We start from the raw sequence: 19,825 nt of genomic DNA, 5'->3' as shown, positions 1-19,825 counted from the left end.
ACCACTGCACTGAAGCCCATTACTATCCATGTGTAGAAAATAGCAGATTAAAAGCTAGAAGGCAGAGTTAAACATGTCAACAGTTTGGAGTCATTGTGTTCCCAAGAGACCGTTGTCCAATTTTTCAGGACGTGTGAAGCTCAGAATCCAGGAATATTTTCACAAATACTAGCCTCTTTTAAAGGGGGAAATCAGGCTACTGGACAACTTCAAACCCAAAAGCTTGGTGTATTTTTATTACAGACCTGGAGTTAGGGGTTGTATTGTTTAATTACCTTCTCCAGTTTGGAAAGGGCCAACGAGTAGCTGTCCTTCGCCCGGAATTGCATAAACCTCATGTTAGACGGATGTGTCAATTCAGTAATGATACTCAGACTTGGAAAAAGTCTGAAAGAAAGGGAAAAAAAATAAAAAGTGACAGTCTCCTAAAGATCTGAAAACCATATTTAGTCAAATCAAGGATCTTCTTTAGCCTGTAATCATACTTTTTGTGCTCAGGAGAAACTGACCAGGTCTTTTAGGGAGAGTTATGTAAAATGATGAAAACCGCAGTTGGTGTAGCGGTTAAGGCTTCAGGCTAAAATCCAGGAGACGGTGAGCTCCAGTCTTGTCTTAGGCACAAAGCCAGCTGGGTGACTTTGGGCCAATTGCATGGTGAGTTCTAGTCCCACCTTAAGCACCAACACCCAACTGGGAGGACTTTAGGCCAGCCACTTTCTCTCAGCTCTAGGAAGGAGGCAATGGCAATTCACTTCTGGAAAAAATGTGCCAAGGAAATTTCAAGGACTTGTCCAGGGAGTCTCTGAAAATTGGACACAATGGGAAGTCTGTGACTTGACTTCCCAGCCATTCTGAGCTGTTTTTGAACCTACAAGAGCTGTTCATCTGTTGTGGTTACACAAGGGGACAAGGTGTGCATGCTCTCATCTCTTGCTCCTCACCTGAACATGGTCTGGACGTTGACAATGGTCTTGGCATCTGCCATGTAATCTTCCTCTGCACTCATGGTGCTTTCTTTATCCACCACCACCAAATTGTCAGCATAAATAATGCCACATTGCAGCAAACTATCGAGGCTGTAAGAGAAGTTTGATTCTTTGCAATTTGTTTTTTTTTTAATTATCCTTCTGGAAATTCATTATGCAGCATATTACTGAGAGCGGTAGACAACTTTAAGATATAAGGGAAAGCATAGAAAGAAGAAAGGAACGGGAAGAAGAAGAGAAAGAAGGAAACGAAAATATGCAGAATATCAGCAGTAAAAAAAATATTTCTACTTGCATCTCCTACACCTTCAAGCATACGGAAGATGGATTTTAATGTTCTGGAACAAAGAAGAAGACACTTACTTGTCAATTGTACCTTCCATATAATAAACCATTGGAAAACAACAGATGGCTTCTAAGAAGTGATGGTCAGGTCTAAAAAAATATGGAGGCAAAAAAAAATCAGGTTCAATTCTGTTAACAATCTTATTCCTTTCTAAATGTATTTTTCTAATTGTTAAGCTCTCGATAGATCATGGATACCTTTGATCATCATTCAGATCCCACAAGTAGCTAAGTTTTCATAGGGGGCCGTAAGTTAAGCAGAACAGCTTCCGTTCACGCCCTCAATTACTGAGCACAAAGGAGAGTAAGTTGGGGAGATCTGGAACTGCGTTTAGTCTAGCAAGATTCCTGCCTATTGGCAACCAATGATAAACACACCACTCTGGCCAGTCCCTGGGGTCATTTCTGGTTTCTTACACTTGACATTAATCTCACCAGACTGCATAACTAGCTGTAGGAGAAGGAAGGGCAGAACCTGGGTTGGAGTTAAAAGAGGGATCAGCCTAGAATCCCTACACAGCCACAAAAGAATTAAAGCCAACTTCCATTGAATTCCGTGAACCCTGATCTAACTCCAGGAAGCTACTATTAGCTGAGAAGATTCCTCCTATGCACAGGCATGAGTAGTAGCAATAAATCAACTTAATTGAGCCTTCCGCCTGACACTAATAGATAAATACTCTGAAGTTTTAAGGAGGACCTGCTTTCGTCTCCTCTTCCTCTCCACTAGTGACTCAAGTTTCTCTCCTCAACTTAGCAACCAATGGAAACCAAATTCCACAACTGGTATAGGGAGGGAAGGAAGAAACTGGAGCTGCGGTCTCTCTCGTTCGGAACATTTTCCAACACAGCATTGTTTGAGATCCCCACGCCTTTTAGTGATGACTCAGCCCTGTCCAGCTGCACACTCCTTCTGGCTGGCATGCTGGTTCTCTGCTATAAATGTTGTGCGTGTGTTTCTACATGGAGCAGTGACACAGCATACTGTGCATTCAAGATAAATCATCTGGAAAAAGGAAGGGAGGGAGGGAGGAGGAAGGAAAGAAGGAAGGAAAAAGAAAGGAAGGAAGGAGGCAAGGAAGGAAGTAAAGAAGAAAGGAAGGAAGTAAAGAAGAAGGGAGGAAGTAAAAAAGAAGGGAGGAAGGAAGGAGGGAAGTAAAGGAGGAAGGAAGGAAAAAAGAAAAGAAGAAAAGGAAGGAAGAAAAAACTTGCTTGTTGTCTAGTAGCAGTACGATGGGATTCAGCTCCTTCCGCGAACGATAATATGCCCGAAGGGGGACAATAAAATTATACAAGCCGTTGCCGGCGGTCTCGGCGGACACAATGATCAACTTGTTCTTAAAGCCATAGGCCTTCGCGTCTTCGTAACTGTTGTGCTTGCAGCCCTGGAAACACAGCACCACAAACGTCCTTGTCACACGGGAGTTGAGAAAAGGCTGGGATTCATGCTCAGTTTTTGCCCCAAAATTGATACATCTTAATTGAGCAAAAGATACAGGAAAGTCCTCCACTTGGTGGCAGCTCGAAGTTGCAACGGCACTGAAAAAAGCATTTTTCACACTTAAGTCCGTTGCAGCGTCCTCATGGTCACCTGCTTTACATTTGGATGCTTGACCACTGATTCACATTTACGACGGTTGTAGCATCCCGGGGTGCCCTTGGTGACCTTCTGAGGAGGAGCAAAGTCAGTGGGGAAGCCAGATTCACCTCACAAGCGGGTGACTCGTTTAACAAATGCAGCGATTCAGTTAACAAATTGTGGCGAGGAAAGGGGTAAAATAGCACTTAAGAAATTTCTCCCTTGGCAACATAAATTTTGGGCTGAGTTGCAAGTCGTCAGCCGAGGGCTCCCTGTGTGGTTCCAGTTAAGGACCTTCAGAAGTGGCCTCTCACCTTGTCCAGACGCAAGCAACAGAACGGGGCCTTGACCGGTAAAAGGTGGCAGAGCGTTGGGGAACTTCCAATGTAAGGTGAGTTTGGAGGATAGCCCTTCACATACCTTTAAAACAAAAGGAGATTTGAGCCACCTTTTCCTCCCTGAGTATGGAACATAGACTCCAAGGGCTGGAAGGGACCTCAGAGATCTTCTAGTCTAACCTCCTGCTTGAGCAGGAGACCTTGTGCCATTCCAGTCCATTTTTGAAACCCTCCAATGATGGAGCGCCCACAACTCCAGGAGGCCAAAGCTGTTCTATTGGCTAGTTGTTCTCATTGTCAAGAAAGTCCCCCTTCCCCGTGGGACGTTTCCTTAAGAACCTCCTCCTTGTCTTGCCCTTCGGTGCTCTGGAGGACAAGCCAATCCCTTCCACTCTGTCCCTCAAGTATTGAAAGACAGTTATCATGCCCCCCCGCCCCCCAATCCTTCTCTTCAATAGTTTAGACAGGTTAGTTGTTGACAGTTCCTCATGCGATTCAGCTTCCATACCCCTAATCACCCTGGTTGGTCTACTCGCAAGGGGCTCTATTGACGTTCAGGAGAACTTCGGAAATGTAGAAGGTCGTCTTGCTCAACTGGACTTCACAAACCCCGATCAAGTCCCCCCTGCCACCTTTTAACAGAACTCCAATTTACAGCATGCAGACCAGATCTGAAAAAATGAGAGCGGAGGGGCCGCCTTTCGGCTGAACCCTGACTTTGTTTCACGGATATGGAGGGAGAGAACCAAACCGGCTCCACTTCTCCCCGCCAGATGGTGCTGCTGTTCCATCCGAGCCAAACAAAGTCTTGATTGCCTCCCCATTTTTTTGACAGCTTCTAGTGGGAGTTAGGAACATAGAGCTGAAATAGACTATTAAGCAGAGGTTAATGTATGCAAATAGGTTCCTGCCGGGAGGTAAATAATAGGAAATTTGCATGGCTGCACTTATGGGGCAACTGAATGCTGGAGTCACACTGAGTCTTTTTTAATACTCGGAGCACAATCTTGGCAGAGGCGATGTGCTCCGTTGCGCATCCAAACACGTTTTAAAAAAACATTTCAAAGAGAATCGAAATATTAATGGACAGATTAAAAAATCTGGCACATTTGCTGGTTTTAAGAGGAATAAACGCACGATGGAGATGTTAAGACGAGGAGGAGAATGGCAGATCAAATAGAATTGAGGAATAAAACAGGGTTTTATGACTGGGAAGAAGGAAAAATAACAGGATATCACACATGAATTTCAAGTCATGTCCAGCTCATTGACTGGTTGAGGTGGAGGGAAATTAAAAAAGGAGTTTGGACAAGACAAGCTCTCCCTGTTGTGTAGGTGTCTGTGTTTGTGTGCTGTAGAGAGTTAACACCACCCCTCTCCTAGAAGAATGACATATTTTGAGAAATATTAAAAAGGCAGAATGTTATCTTTCCCTGGAAATCTGTATTATTTTAGAGGCAGGAAGCAGATTTCCTGAACGAAGGTAGCATTAGCCCTTAGCCACAATAGGAATTGCCCAACAAGCCCCTTCATTACATCAGCGGTCCAAACTTCAAACAAACTTAGCCCAGACAACCTACAGAGCCAGCTATGACCCCCACAACACCTAATAGAATATGTCTTCTTGCACAGGAACAGGAAGCTCAAGTGCAAAGCCCCAGAGAAGGTATAAACCTCCCACTCTCCATCTCAACTTCACGTGGTTAGTGCCCAGACAAGGGCTCTGCTTCGCCATTAAGCCCTCTTTCCAATCCGCCTCCAGCGTCCATTTTGTCCCCAGTGCCTTTCTTCCGGCTTGGAACTGAACCAGGTGGATATTTCTCCCAACTGGGCCTTTGTGTGTGGGGGGTGCGTTTGGGCTCCCCCGGGGAGGAGGAAAAGAACTCACTCTATGATGGTCAGTCCGTCATCATCGGACTGAGTCACCTCGTCCTCGGATTGGTCGCTGAGCATGTCGCAGGGAAGAAGGGACGAAGCGTCTGCCACCTCCAGAACTGGGGCGATGCTGGGCCTCCTTTTCCCAGACCCGTTCTCCGACGGCAACGTTAACTTGGAGCTGTGGTTGGGGTGGCATTCGGTGTTCTGGAGGTCCATGGCCACCGTGCCTGGTCAAGGAGGAGGAGAGGGGAGGGGGAAGAGAGGAGGCATCAGCCGCTGTCCCGGTCTGAAGTTCTCATAATAGACCAACAGGGTCGACTTCCCAGGCAGAATTGGACGCCTCTGCACAGGGGGTTCTCGACTTACAACAGTCCCTTTAACCAGTTCTTCACAGTTATGACTGTATGACACAGTGATCGCAGGATCAAAATTCAGAGCCTTGGCCACGGGTCCAGCGCTTGTGACCGCGGCAGTCCTGTCCTGAGGTCGTGGGATCCTATTTTGCGACTTCTGACGAGCAAAGTCAACGGGGGGAGCCAGGTTCACTCAACGACCATGTGACTGAGTTAACACCTGCAGTGATTCGCTTAGCCAGGGTGCCAAGAAAGGTCATAAAATGGGGCAAAACTCCCTTAATCAAATGTCTCGCTTAACGACAGAAATGTTGGGGTCAATTGTGGTTGTAAGTCGAGGACTACCTATATTTAGTATCTCCAGAGAGACGATTGAGCTCCTAATTCTCTCCCCTCCAAGCACGAATCTGTGTTGCAAAGATTCTCGAGTGAGATTCAGGCAAAGGAAGGGAGGAATGGCAAAGGATTTCAGCCCCCAGTTTCCACCTATAACTCCCCCCCCCCATCAATTCATACAACCTTCAGACTCCCATCTCACCCCATCTCAATGCCTAGGGGGAAAGCTACGTCCTTCCAGAAGGCTCAAGTGGGTAGGGGGAAGTGTGTATGACAGAACAGGGGATGCTACAGAAAAATCCCAGTAGGGCTCTGGTCTCCCGGTTTTTTATTTTTACTGCCTTTTCAGCAGGTCTTATCATCATCATCATGAAGGAACAAGCCTTTTCCCTTGTGGGAAACTGACGAAGGAGACAAAAACGACGGCTTTGGGAAGTCAGAGGAATTTTGCAACGCACCTGTTGGGCGTAAGCAACCACGATCACCCATGAATGGTCTCAAGAAGTTGCTTTATTGCTAGTTACAAGAATTTCTCCAGACTGTCCTCATTCGTTTGGGAATGGCCACTTAAAGGCATCAGGGATTCTGTGCCGCTTTCTGCCATGTAAGGATTCTGAGCTCGGCCCTCTCTTAACGCCTCCTCCAGTCTAGCTGGAGATTCCGCCACGACACACGGGAGGAAGTTCAGAGCCACTCACCCATGCTAGCGATGATGCTGTGGACCGGCAACCTTGACGGCCCGTCGTAGATTCCTTTCCCCATAAAGAGCTTCTGTTTCTGCTTCTCCTCCTGCTTGAAGATGAAGGCGGAGTTCTCCTCCTTGGTGATGTTGATGTAGAAACACGTGTCCGACGCGGTCATGATGTGGCGTGGCCCTGGGTTGAGGAGGATGCTCTTGTTCTCCTTTTTCACACCCATCAAGCAAACCCCATACCTGAGAGGATAAAGGAGCGAGATAAAACCGGTCGCGGCAACATAAAACTGAACCTCGGTGCTGATGCTGCCAAGCGGCGGGGGAATACAGCAAGCAGGTCTCCCAAAGTTCAAGTAAGAAATCTGGTTTTTCCACTTACTTTTTGTGAGCATGGAAAGATGCGTAGGTGAAGCTCTTTCCTTCATACTCCATGAAAAACTTGCTGTCCCCCATGCGGATGTGGTAAACCTCGTTGCCCGAGCATCGCCCATACATCCTTTGCCATTGTTCTGGCGATTCCTGGCCTTCCCTGGAAAGAACAGAACAAGAGAGTTGGAAGGGGGCCTGGAGGTCTTCTAGTCCAACCCCCTGGTCAAGCAGGAAACCCTCTGCCATTTCAGACAAAGGGTTGTCCAGTCTCTTCTCAAAAACCTCCAGTGTTGGAGCACCCACAACATGTGGAGGCAGGTTGTTCCACTGGTTAATTGTTCTAATTTTCAGGAAATTTCTCGCTCGAGAAAAGTAGATTCAAATCAAACAAAAGCACTGAGGCGTGCACGAGACCTTTTTCGACTCTCTAGAAGAACGCATTATGGAAAGCAGAAAGACCTAATCCCCAAGGACAGAACCTATGGGAAGATGTGGCAATTGTCCTGGGTCTCGTGCGTGGAAGAAGTCAGAGTCCAAAAATGGACAACTTTCTCTTGAACAGAAACACAATGTAAGAGATGACCAGGCTGAGCCCGAGGGATGGGTCAAACATGTCATTAGTCATGAATCCCTTCCTGCTCACAGAAGATCTAAATCCAGCTCACCTTTTTGACATTTATCTACCACCAATTTCCTTTGACTGTTAGTAATTCAGAATCTTGTAGAGAGTTTCAGCTTGCAATAAACCTTTATATTCATTTGAATTGCCTGGGTTTCCTGATTTCTCACATTTGACATTCAACCTCTTTGACACGTATGGCTCAGGTGTTGCCCCAGCTAGAAACTGACCAGCCTGTCACAGTTTTTCACTACTTACTGCCCTCTGGAAGTGTGTACGAGAAGTGTAATAAGAGTAGAAGTAGCTGGGCAGACACAATTCAGGGCCAGCATGGCGAATTTGCACTCCTCTTCGCACACCACGTGATCTGAAATTTAAAAACAAATCAGGTCCTTTCATAATCTGAGGCATCGTTTTAAATTTCCAGCAGGATCCCTTTGACAAGTTGATTTTGACTGGTTTTGTCTTTGTAAACCACCTCGTGTTTCTCTAATAAACAGCAGTGGAAAAATTAAAGTGCCTTTTGCTATCATTGTAAGAACAACTGAAAAAATAGATTTCCATTTTTTTTGCCTCTTCTAATTTTCCCCCAAATGTACAAATTCAAACAGTTGTAATTCTTTCCTGTTGTATGTCTCTTCTAACACCAAAAACTTCTACTTGCCAATCTGTTATTTTACACAGTCTATTAAAGTGCCTGGAGTTTTTAATAGATCAGTTGCTCTTCTGGATTTTCATATATCTGGCTAAACTATAAAGTCTGATTTTATTTCACTTTATCTCAATTAGGTTGAGGGATATCTTAACCAAAGGCAATGCAGGGACTTCTTCCTTGATTGTGAGAGCTGAAAACAGGACTATCACAAATTAAAAGTTGTAGGTAACTTTTAAAAATGGGGTAGAGAAGAGCAAGAATGACGGACACGAAACAGAAAAATAAAACCCATGAACATGTAACCAGGATAACGTGTGCAAATGAAACTGTCCAATAACTGTTCCAGAAAAATCAACTAGCTGTATCTGAGACAATAAATGCTGTTTATATGTTTGCAGATGTCAAGTCATTGTGTTTTCTTTTTACAGCCCAGTTGATAATCTGCTGGATGGTATTGATTACAAAAGGACTGAAAACACATTGTATACCACCCAGCCTTTCCCTGTCTGCAGAAATGTCCCCCCCCCCACTCTCCCGCCAGTTTTGAGTTGGATTTGTGCATCTACATGGCCATCGGAAAAGTCCCACCTGCAAACTTGACATGGAATTTATTCTCCGGCTTGAGAATCTGAACATAGAGGGGACAGTTGGGAGCAAAATCCTTCACCGCCCAAGCTCTTAGGATGGTTTGATGATCCTACGGAAGAGGGAGCACAAAGATCCTACTTAGAAATGGTCCCTGGTTGGTTTCACATTCCACGCATTCCGTCTTGGCATGGGGAGGCGTTTTTAAAAAGGTCCAAATTATTGGAATCCGCCATTTCCAAGTGAATGTACAAGCAATCATTGGGAAGGGAACAAATAGAATAGAAGAATAGAATAGAATAATAAAATATAGAATAGAATAGCATAAAAAAATAGCATGGAAAATAAAATAGTAGAATACAGAATAGAATAGAATAAAATAGAATAGAATAGAACAGTAGAATATAGAATAGAATAGCATAGAAAATAGAATAGAATAATAGAATATAGAATAGAATAATGGAACAGGACGGAACAGAATAGAATTCTTGCATGGTTTCGTCTGTGAATCTCCTTCAGAGTTATAATTTTTGCAGTTTCACAAATGTTGTCTAAGAAGCGGGGATAAAGCCCCTTTCTCCCTTCCTTGGCTTAATCATGTTGTCGTTCTGCTTTGTGACTTACGGCAGCTGTGCGATCCACCTCATTTCGACTGCTCAGAATGAAGCAAGCTTCTCCATTGTCCATCCTGCAAACATAAGATATTCCATTAACCTCCTGGGAAGTTAAATTAGACGTACACCTGGAGAGGGGAAACCCCATTTAAAAGTGAGACATTTGTTAAGTGAGTTTTGCCCCATTTTATGATTTTTCTCGCCATGTTTGTGAAGCGAACTGCTTTGGTTGTTAAATTGATACCATGGTTGTTGAGTGCATCTGGCTTCCTTATCAACTTTGCTGATCAGGAAGTCACAAAAAGGGGATCGTGTGAGCCTGGGACATACATATGAAGCATCCAAATGTAAATCACATCATGGACCATGTGTCGGCTGTAAGTGTGAAAAACCAGGCTGTTATAACTTGGAAATGTCACTCAGTGAACTGTTGTAAGTCAAGAACTCCCTGTGTTGCTAATGGACTGTTTGTATTTCAGGTAGAGGTTCCCCTCACACATCTGTGCTCGTTGTTTCCGGCTCCAGGGGGCTCTGCTCATCTCCATTACGAAGTGGAAGGCCAGTGCTATCCCAAGATCTTTCCGTGGTCATGTGGCCGGCATGATTGAATGCCAGCGTGACGGAGGAACGCTGTTCCCTTCCCACCAGAGGGGTCCCTATTTTTCCACTTGCATTTTTACGTGCTTTCAAACTGCAAACTGGTTGGCAGAAGCTGCTGGGACGAGGAACGGGAGCTCACTCCATTAGGCAGCGCTGGGGATTCGAACCGCCGAACTGCCAACCTTTCTGATTGACAAGCTCGGCGTCTTAGCCCCTGAGCCCCGGTGTCCCTTGTTTACGTTTCTGTTTTACCGCTCCCCAAAACCACATCCCGTGAAAGAAGGCAACGCAAATCTGCTTTCCCTTTCCAACTCACTTTGCTCTCATGAGATCCTGATCCTTCAGGGCAGATCCCTGGAGGTAGATCACCCGCTGGGACCACAATGGGATCTGAAGCACTCGGCGCACCTGAATGTCCATTTCTGTAGGGCAGAGGATGACCACGTAGTAATCCTGAAAAGTACGTAGATGAAGACTCAGTCATCCAGGGTGAAAGTATCTAAAAAAGGTTAAATCGTGGACCAACCGGATGGAAATTTATTAAACTGAGATGTTTCGCTACTCAACCAAGTTGTCAAAATGAACATTTTTGGTTAGGCATAGAGTCAGAGAGTCGTTGGAATGTACCAACTCTCACACACCAACTCTCCAAAATGTATTGAAATATGTCAATGAAAACTCAAAACACCCAGGCCAAAAGCATCTAGAAAGATTAAATCATGGACCAAGTGGATAAAAGTTTATTAAACTGAGATGATTTGCTACTCATCCAAGTAACTTTTGCAGTCAAAATGAAAAGGTTTGGTTAGGCGTAGAGTCAGAGGGTTCTCATTTTGACGGACGAAGTTACTTGGATGAGAAACAAAATGTCTCAGTTCAATAAATGTTGATCTGGTTGCCATGATTTAATCTTTTTAAGATAATCCTGAAAGGGAAAAGTAGAATCTTTGAACTATCTTAGCTTCCCACCCAGGAAGAAATTCGGTTTTCTAAGCCTGCCTCCCGATAGAGGTCCAGCCCAACCTTCACCTGCAGCCTCGGATGAGCGTAGAACTCGTTGAGGAAATCCATCAGCAGGTCTATCTTGAGGGAGCTGACACAAAGCACCACGTGTTTCTCCGTCTGTGCCCGATGGCGGCTGTAATTTCCTCCTGACTTCTGCCGCTCCATCCACAGGTATACCAGCTCTTCAAACTGTAGGCAAAAAACAAGCCAGCAGATCTTCTCCAACGGTCTGGAATCTGGTGGTTAAAGGTTCTCTTTGATGGAGAAAGATCTCCCACCTCAGGAGGTGATGGAGATCTGACCAAAGATCATACTATTGTGGATGGAAGGAAGGAAGGAGGGATATATGAAATCCTTCACTGGAGAATGTGATTGATGACACACAGCCCATGAACACGCTTTGTTGGAGAATCTGATTCTTGACACACCCAGGGGGGAGGGGGGAAACAGGGTCACAGGTGATCATAAATCACGTGTGTCAGAGTTGAATTCATAGGGGTCAATGCCGACATGTTGCTCCTAATAAATATTTTGGATTCTTTTGAAACATGCATACATACGTACATTCGGCTTGCTGTCAGGGTTCCGGCGATTGCCCTAATTAAATCATGAGCCTCGAGCCAAGCTTCAAAAGAATCCAAAAGATTTATTAGGAGCAACATGGCGGCATTATCCCACTTGAGGCCAGCTCTGACATGTCTGATTTACGGTCACTTGTGATCCTGTTTACATACATACATACATACATACATACATACATACATACATACATACACGTATGGAATGTGAAACGTGCGGGCTGCAGCGTCATACCCCATAACTTCTCTTTTGATGGACTCCCAACACTCTTTGGTTTGATCTAGCAAGTTGATCTCCCGTGCTGCCCTCAGTCCAAAGCCCCTCTTACTTATGGCTCATCCCATCCATGTTGCAAACCCCAGAGAGTCATACCTTACCTGCAGAGGCAAGACCACAAGGGCCACGCATATCATGATCACCACCAGCAGCTGAGAAGGCCAGATCTTGGGAGTCACGTCTCCGTAGCCGACGGTGGAGAAGGTGACGATGCAAAAATAAAAGGACTTGAAGAGCGAGAGGTTCTCACCGGCTCTTTCTAAATGCTGGATGCCACAGGTTCTAGATCACAGGGGAGGAAAGATGAGACCCTAGTAGTAAAACCAGGTTTTTATCGTAAAACTCAGTTAGGTTTCATTCTTCTTCCTTTTACAGCATTGAATATCAACCCCTTCCATTGGGCTGGATGGCAATCATCCAAGGTTCTTGAGTCATTTTTGAAACTGGGAAAAAGGAGCTAATCAATATTGCTTCAGTTGGGATGTGGTCAAAGAACTAATATGTTGGTAACTTTCTACTCCTTTGTTTATAGAAGGGAATATTTCTAGTTCAGGATTGAACTGTGAGGTCCTTAGTAATCTCTGAGCTTGGTGATTTTCTTGCAGAGGTTTCATTACCCAACTAGGAAATATTTAGTCAACAATCAATATGGAACTATTGACACTTGTTTCAAATCATTGGCTGGATCTGGTTCCATCTGATTTGGAAAATTCAAACTGTGTGATGAATGGGCTGGATCTGATTTTCCTAATTGATTGGAACAGACATTAGATTAGGTCAAATTGATTGTGCTGAAAATCAAACGCCACAGATTGGATCACGTCTCCTTCAAGTCAGATCTCCTGTAATGCTAGACGTGAAGAGGACAGCCAAAGAACTTACCCAGTAAAAACAAGACAAAGCAGGGTACAAATTAAAATGAGCACTTGGTTGAACATGGCAGACTGAGTCCGTTGTATTGCTCGATGTAAGTCATTCTGGAAGGAAGGAAGGAAGGAAGGAAGGAAGGAAGGAAGGAAGGAAGGAAGGAAGGAAGGAAGGAAGGAAGGAAGGAAGGAAGGAGAAGAGAAGAGGGAAGGGAAGGGAAGGGAAGGGAAGGGAAGAGGGAAGGGAGAAGAGAATGAAAGAGGGAAGGGAAGGGAAAGGAAAAAATTCCGTTTGTACCTCATTCCAGCTTGTGGTTCAGCGTGTCATAGAAACAACATCTTGGCTTTCACATGGTATGTGACCCAAACCATTATGTTCTCACCCGAACCATATTATGGTTTATTTACTTAGATGCACCGTTCTTTCTAAACCCAACCATTGCATTTTGTAAATCCAGGTGTAGCATTTAGTAAGCCATATGAGTCCAATGTATGTGCATCATCGCAACAAAGCAGGATATGCAGAGAAGGACATGCCCCAAACTTCTCGTGCAGAAAAGGACCTCATTTCCACCCTCTACTTACTATCATGTTCTCCAAAGCATACTTCGCCAACCAGCAATTCAAGAACACGGGAATGAATAAATTCCGTAGAGGTGGCCAAAATATCTTTTAAAAAAGCCAAAGGGACCAGGTTACGGTTGCTAGAAAATACCTTCTCTCTTGAGCTAAGCTTCTCTCCTGTTAACTACAGGGAGACATCTGTAGAGTGCCCAAGGCAGCAATGGTTTGCCATGCTGGTGACTAGATTCTTACAAAGCCCACATATATTCTGAGTGGACTACGGCCCATTAGCTCCTGTACTCTTTCAAAAACTGTATTTTCAGTAAAGGGGAGTGACTGTCTTAAAGAATGGGCTCCACCCACCATCAGAAGGTAAAAGAAATTCTCATTTTCAGTAATCAAACGTACCGTGATAATAAAGGGCACGGTGTTGATCATTTCAAGGATGAACGAAACACGAAAGATTTGCTCCCAAATGTTACCCTAAAGGGAAAAAAGAGTTGGATACAGGCTAAGCTACGGAAGATTAAGTCATCGTTACCTCCGTGATCAGAACTAATTGCATCATTAAAGATTGAGGCAGCCTATAAGTCAACTAGGTAAGCAAACAAATGACTCTCTTTCAGACGTTCTAGGCGAACATTTTCATCCCTGCTACCTCCAGGAGCATCAACCACCCGTCCCTATTATCCATCCCTAACACTGACACTGGTTGTGACAGGTGAAACTCCAACCCATCTATTCTGGTCTTATTAGACATCTAGCAATACAAGAAGGATGAGAGTTAGATAGATCTGGAGAACATCAAATTGGAGATGAAATTCCAACCCATCTTTTCTGGTTTTATGAGATGTCTAGCAACAGTAAAAAGATGAGACTTATACTGAAACAGATCTGGAGAACATCAAGGTGGGATGAAACTCCAAACCATCTATTCTGCATTAGACATCTAATACAGCTTTACAAGAAGGATGAGATACTCAAACGGATCGGGAGAACATCAGGTTCTAGAAAAGCCAACACGAGCTCTATAAGGACTGGATGAGTGGAGGACTTCCAGGCATCAGAAGCAAACAAACCAAAAATGAAGCACTGACTTATTTTCTGGGACTAGTGAACTGTATACTAGAATTGGGGAACACAAGTTGGGTTGATCTTGGCCTTCCCACTGAACCCGCAGAGATCTTCAAATCAACAATTCACCATCAAGGTTGTCAGATCCATAACCATGTACAGAAAACACTCCCCCCCCCAAAAAAAAAACACGTCCTCCCATCTTCTTTCTTACCTTGTAGCTGAGGTAGATCAGAAGCATTGTCTCGAGAAAGCTGATGATGGCCACACTGACCTAGAAGGAGAAGAAGATAGAAAGATAGGGAAGACGTGACCAGGATGGGAGAGGAACAGGATCACAGGTGGCATTCAGCCAGTTCTGATAGGTTCTGGAGAACCAGTACCAGAAATTTTCAGTAGTTCGCAGAACTGGTAAATGCCACCTCTGGCCCCGCCCCCATCCAGTGGTGGTATTCTACCAGTTTGGCCCAATAGTAGTAAAAAAAAACAGCTGCTGGTTCAGTTGAAGCAGTATTTCTTCCTCCCCGACGATCAGCTGTTCCGACCATCAGCTGTGCCAGGATCCCCCTCGCTGTCTTACTGCTTCACCCTGAGACCCAGGGTGTGTGTGTGTGTGTGTGTGTGTGTGTGCAAAAAAAGAGGAAGTCACGGCCACCCAGCCCCACGGCCATGCCCTCCTAGCCACACCCACCCTTGCATCCCACCCCTGCCCCTGAGTCCCAGCTCATCAGAGTCCCAGCTGATCGGCTGGGTCTCCTTTGGTTGCCCTGCCCAGGAGAAGGGAGCTGGAAAGCAGGTCAGTGGGGTGGGGAGGGAAAGGGGGACTTTGCAGGATATCCTTCCCTTGCCACGCCCACTAAGCCACGCCCACAGAACTGGGAGTAAAACAATTTGAATGCCACCACTGAATAGGATGCTATAAATTTTGTAAGTTCAGCTCCACCAACACACAATCACACTTACTTGTATTGCCCACAACGGCTTTTTTCGATCCACCCACAAAATGGGATCCCTGTAGAGAATATTTACAGAAAAAAAGCTCAACCTGAAGAAGACTTAACTGGGAAACAAGAAACAGACCAGATCAAGAAGTAGCACGTCATTCAAATTTTGCAAATCTCCAATGTCCTTGATTTGGGCTATAAAATAAGCACCAATACATGCTGCAAAATAGATACAGTTGGACGGGTCAATAGGGTGCCTACAACTGCCAGGGTATCCATGAATATTTTCTTGCATTTATGAGGTCCCCTTGCCCATGTAACCCCCTTCTCCTTCTTCTAAAAGAGACAATTCCTGTTGCAGACTAAAGCACCATCGAGACTCTGTTTCCAAGGGGCATTTAAAAGTCTTCATAGGTATAAATAAAATAGGTGGGGACCACAAGCCAGGTTTTCCTTCGAGAGAAGCCCACCTACCCAGAAAAGAAAAGGAAAAAAAATCAAAGGTAAGATGAAGATGGGATAGAGCAGGGGGCTTCAAACTGGACAACTTTAAGACTTGTGGACTTCAACTCCCAGAATTCCTCTTCCAGTCATGTTAGCTCAGGAATTCTCAGGGTTGAAGCCCACAAAGTCTTAGAACTTGCCAAGCTGGAAGACCCCTGGGATAGAGTGTCTTGGACCTTGGAAGAGATATTAAGGAGACATCATCATCATCATCATCTAAGGGCAACGGAGGTGGACCAACAAATGGGGGTTTGTGCATTGTATTTTGATGTTCTTTTGGCGTTTAATGGATGTTTATTTTAGCAGCCTGCCTTCTAGAAGATTGGTGGCTTTCATGCTTGATTTCACCCAGAAATTAAACTGGCTCCTTGTTAAACCGAAGCTCAACAACAACCTTCAGAAAAGCTGCCAACCCCTTTACCAGTTGATTTCCGACGATGAATGATTGAAGCCAAAGTAGATTTGTTTCTCACATTCCCAGCTGAATGAGAAAAGAAAAGAAGAGGCGTTTAGAAGCAAAATTCAGTCAAAGCAAATGGTCGAGAGACTAAAAGATGAATAATTAGTTTACCCAATTAACAACAATCCATTTTCAAACTTTGGGGGTGATGTTTTATACAATGTTTAATCACACAGGGAGGGTTAGCTGGAGATATGCCTTATATAAATAAGGTGATCTAAATCTGATCAGCTCCAAAAACAATATCTTGATTTTATTCCAGTCCTCTAATAGGGCCGGCTGAAGTTTTGAATGGGTGGGTGTGGGTTTCCATTTGAGAGCTAGTCCATTCATCAAATGCAATCCCTTAATTCAGGTTAGAATTGGGACAACTGGATGGAGCTGAGCGTTTACTGGCCAGATGCCCTTCCCGATGCCCATACGGAGTTTGCAGCAGATTTTTTCCCCCTGTGCGATTCACTGAATCGAACTAACCTTCTGAATCAGACTGAGGACTGATTCATATGCCTTGGCCATCTGCGTCAGATGTTTTCCAATTTATTTTTATTTTTTTAAAAAAAAGGATTCAACCAAATTATCTCCATTTTTTCAAATCTTTCTGAATCCAACCGACAATCCAAATCCAGTGGGTGATTGCAAATTAAATGGGAGCCAATATGCCCTTCCCTCCCAATCTGTAGAAATCTAAGTGATGTTGCGATTGCTACTGTTGTAAATGAGAATGTCTCACCATCCTATCTGTTTTGGGTCATCCAGCAGAACGCGGACAATATAAAGAAGGCAAGTGAGAAGCTTGAGTGAGAAGTTAAATAGACGTATCCTCAGGCCTGACATAAAGAGAATAGATCCATGTCATTAGGCAAATCACCACAACAATAATAACTAAAACCAGCACCGATAAAATAACAGCAGCTCAGTGCAAAAATCCCTGCACTTAGGGGACCTGATCTAGATCCTGCCAGCCCACCACACCAGCAGAGCAACTTTAGGGTTGTAACCACTATTTTCATTAACCATGAAGTCCAATTTCCACTTATCATACCCAGTTTAGGCAAAATTGACTCGGAGCTTCACCTGGCTCTAAAAAAACCTCCTTCATTCAAAGCATGCAACAGCTGAACCTCAGTGGAAGAGATGGGAACAAGGAAATGAAGAAAATTCCAAATTGAAGGAGATTTTTTTTAAAAAAAAAAAACCAGGGTTGCTCCAACACACAAAACTACTTCCTTGCAAGAAGAATGCAAGTCTGTTTTATGAGGAAAAGTTGAGCTCAAAGTAGAGACGGGTCTTTCAGCCTTGAGAAAGCAAAGGAAGGAGTTCGGCAGGCCGTGATAATAGGGGAAATCAACCCCTAGACACGTTTTGTGCCAGTATGTTGTGGCTAGGCAGGACTCGGTTTTTAATTCAGTGGAAAACCGGAAGGCACCGAAAAGAACCAAACTTTGCAGGTACAGGATTGCATTTTCCGAGAACAGCACCCATCCCCGGAAGACTGAGTGCTAGCAGAAAGAAAAATAGCTTAAAATCCGAAACAAGGCAACCAATAATTCAAATTCATAAGCAGGGAACTGTGAAAGTAAATGAGTCATTTTGTATTAAAGGATTGATTGCTTCTTTTTAAAAAATATCAATTAAGGCCCTTGGCAGAATCTGGCAGTCCTTGCCTCCAACGAGGCGAGAAATCAAACGCTTTTCACATTTCAAAGACAGACGGATCTTCCTTAGCATCTCGCCCACCCCCCTTTTTTTTTCTAATTCTCCAGCAATTTTCTCTAATTTAAAGAAAAATAAAATTAAAAAATCCACATGCTGGCAATCGAAAGCTGCTTTTTCATCCCCGCAAAACAGACAGCGAGTCTTTAAAAAAAAACATTATTTTTTTAAAAAAAGCCCATGGTTCGATCCGCTCCAAATGTCCTGATGGAAGTGTGATTGTCAGCCCGCTCTCTCATCTCTCTTTGGGAGCATCTCTGGTTCGAAAGACGCACACGTGTGCTCCTTTCGAGAGCTGTCATCCTTCCAAGACTTTTCGGGCAGATGCCACAAAAGAAAGCTGGAAAGGACACGGCGGCTTATAACACGAAATGAGAAGCCTTGGGGCTGGTCAGGGCTTGGAAAATAATTCAGATAAGGCGTTGATGTCTTTTGGAAGTTGCCGGTCTCCAAACCAAATCAATAAATTTGGCAAGAGACCCTAACTTGGTGAGGGGGTGGACCCCAGGAGGTAGGGGCTACATCCCGGAAGATTAAGAGACAACTCAGCCTGGATGTAGCCTATGTGAAAGAAATAGCTCCTCTCCTGCTTGGGCGGGAGGGTTGGGCTAGATGACCTACAAGGTCCCTCCGACTCTGATTATCTGTTATCTGTTAGTTGTGGCCTGTTGGCTGCCAGCCGCTCCAGCAGCCGAATCAGAGAAGGAGGAGGAGGCGTGGGAGTCAGGGTCAGCATGAAGGCAACCTGAGAGCTCCAAGGGGGAAGAGGGAATGGAGCTGGCAGAGAGAGAGTGGGGGGGAGGGAGAGGGAGAGGGAGAGGGGCAGAGCCTAGGCCGTCCATCAGCCCTCAGATGGAGAGTCAACAGCCCCCAGGTCTGAAGGTGGCTGATGAGGAAGAGGAGGAACAGCTGGGTCCAGTGCCTGATAAAGAAGGCAGAGGAGAGGAGAGGAGAGCAGTGGAAATCTATGGGCCGGTCCTTGGGACGGAAGAGTCACCACTGCTCGCAAAGCCCCACCCTAGCTCTGGGGATGAAAGGCAGGGGGCAGAGACGAATAGATGTGGCAGACAACTATTCATCTTCCGGCCAGATGGACTTGTCAGCCTGCAGGGAAAACTTTTGGCTGGGCTGCCGGCATTTCCTAATAACGGAACCCTTTCGAGTTCACATCAGAGGGTTTGTTGTGTTTGGGGAACTGGGTTAGAACACACAGAGTGGAGTCTTCAGTCTGGCAAGATTTGGTCTATGGGTGTGAAACAATAAAATAGGGGCCCCCAACCCACGGTCGGTGGACTGGCACTGGGTTGCAGCATGCCGGAAACCGATCTGCACGAACAAGCGAAGAGCCCCCTGCGCAGGATGCAAGCAGCCCGTGAAACCACGCTCCTCCAGTCCACAGAAGATCCTCTCTCCATGGAACTGGGTCCCTGGTGCCCAAAAGGTTTGGGGCCACTGCAATAAAGGACTCAGCTTGGAAGAATTATGTCATTCTTGGCTTTGGACCTGACACTAACTCAGACCCAAACAAATCACATTCAGGTTTGTGGGAGCAAATCAAATCATCAATGATCGATGCACCGTGAATTGGTTTGACACTTACTTGATCGCTGGTTTTTGATGAAGAAGAGCTTTAGACGTTCTTTGAAGGTGTTCTCGTTCACGTAAAACTCCACTTCAACCCTGCCAGGACAAGAAGGGAAAAATCAGAACAAGTGAGATTTCCTTTCAGATCCCAATTGTGTCGTTGGACATTTCGTCTCAAGTGACGGAGGCGAGATTGAATCTACAAGGGATGAGATGCGTTGTTCTCACACTCTTGTTTAGCCATTCTCTCTCAAAACGCTTCTGAGTTCAAACACTGATGAGAAATCGTTACACTTGGGGAGGGC

General features: G+C 44.9%; 1 protein-coding gene across 4 annotated transcripts in view; it reads right to left on the bottom strand.

Annotated features, from left to right (window-relative positions):
* Positions 1-19,825, bottom strand: part of KCNT1 (potassium sodium-activated channel subfamily T member 1) — a 55,014-nt gene that overhangs the window by 8,835 nt on the left and 26,354 nt on the right. For all 4 annotated transcript variants that reach the window (XM_087914653.1, XM_087914655.1, XM_026712314.2 and 1 more), the window contains 22 exons: positions 19,537-19,616; positions 16,954-17,050; positions 16,185-16,244; positions 15,279-15,327; positions 14,530-14,589; positions 13,650-13,724; positions 13,263-13,346; positions 12,694-12,788; positions 11,913-12,093; positions 10,981-11,145; positions 10,268-10,404; positions 9,362-9,425; positions 8,741-8,849; positions 7,756-7,864; positions 6,889-7,038; positions 6,514-6,749; positions 5,137-5,353; positions 3,225-3,330; positions 2,544-2,716; positions 1,350-1,421; positions 942-1,076; positions 276-387 (listed from right to left, as the gene is read on the bottom strand). In XM_087914653.1, the coding sequence (XP_087770779.1) occupies positions 276-387; positions 942-1,076; positions 1,350-1,421; positions 2,544-2,716; positions 3,225-3,330; positions 5,137-5,353; positions 6,514-6,749; positions 6,889-7,038; positions 7,756-7,864; positions 8,741-8,849; positions 9,362-9,425; positions 10,268-10,404; positions 10,981-11,145; positions 11,913-12,093; positions 12,694-12,788; positions 13,263-13,346; positions 13,650-13,724; positions 14,530-14,589; positions 15,279-15,327; positions 16,185-16,244; positions 16,954-17,050; positions 19,537-19,616 (2,566 nt within the window). The remainder of the gene's footprint in view (positions 1-275; positions 388-941; positions 1,077-1,349; positions 1,422-2,543; positions 2,717-3,224; positions 3,331-5,136; positions 5,354-6,513; positions 6,750-6,888; positions 7,039-7,755; positions 7,865-8,740; positions 8,850-9,361; positions 9,426-10,267; positions 10,405-10,980; positions 11,146-11,912; positions 12,094-12,693; positions 12,789-13,262; positions 13,347-13,649; positions 13,725-14,529; positions 14,590-15,278; positions 15,328-16,184; positions 16,245-16,953; positions 17,051-19,536; positions 19,617-19,825) is intronic.

The sequence above is a fragment of the Pseudonaja textilis genome, chromosome 17, assembly GCF_049901715.1.
Source record: "Pseudonaja textilis isolate UNSWEBS1 chromosome 17, rPseTex1.2, whole genome shotgun sequence".
NCBI lineage: Eukaryota > Metazoa > Chordata > Lepidosauria > Squamata > Elapidae > Pseudonaja > Pseudonaja textilis.
The sequence above is the reverse complement of the archived record's forward strand: the minus strand, read 5'-3'. Positions and strand labels throughout refer to the sequence as shown.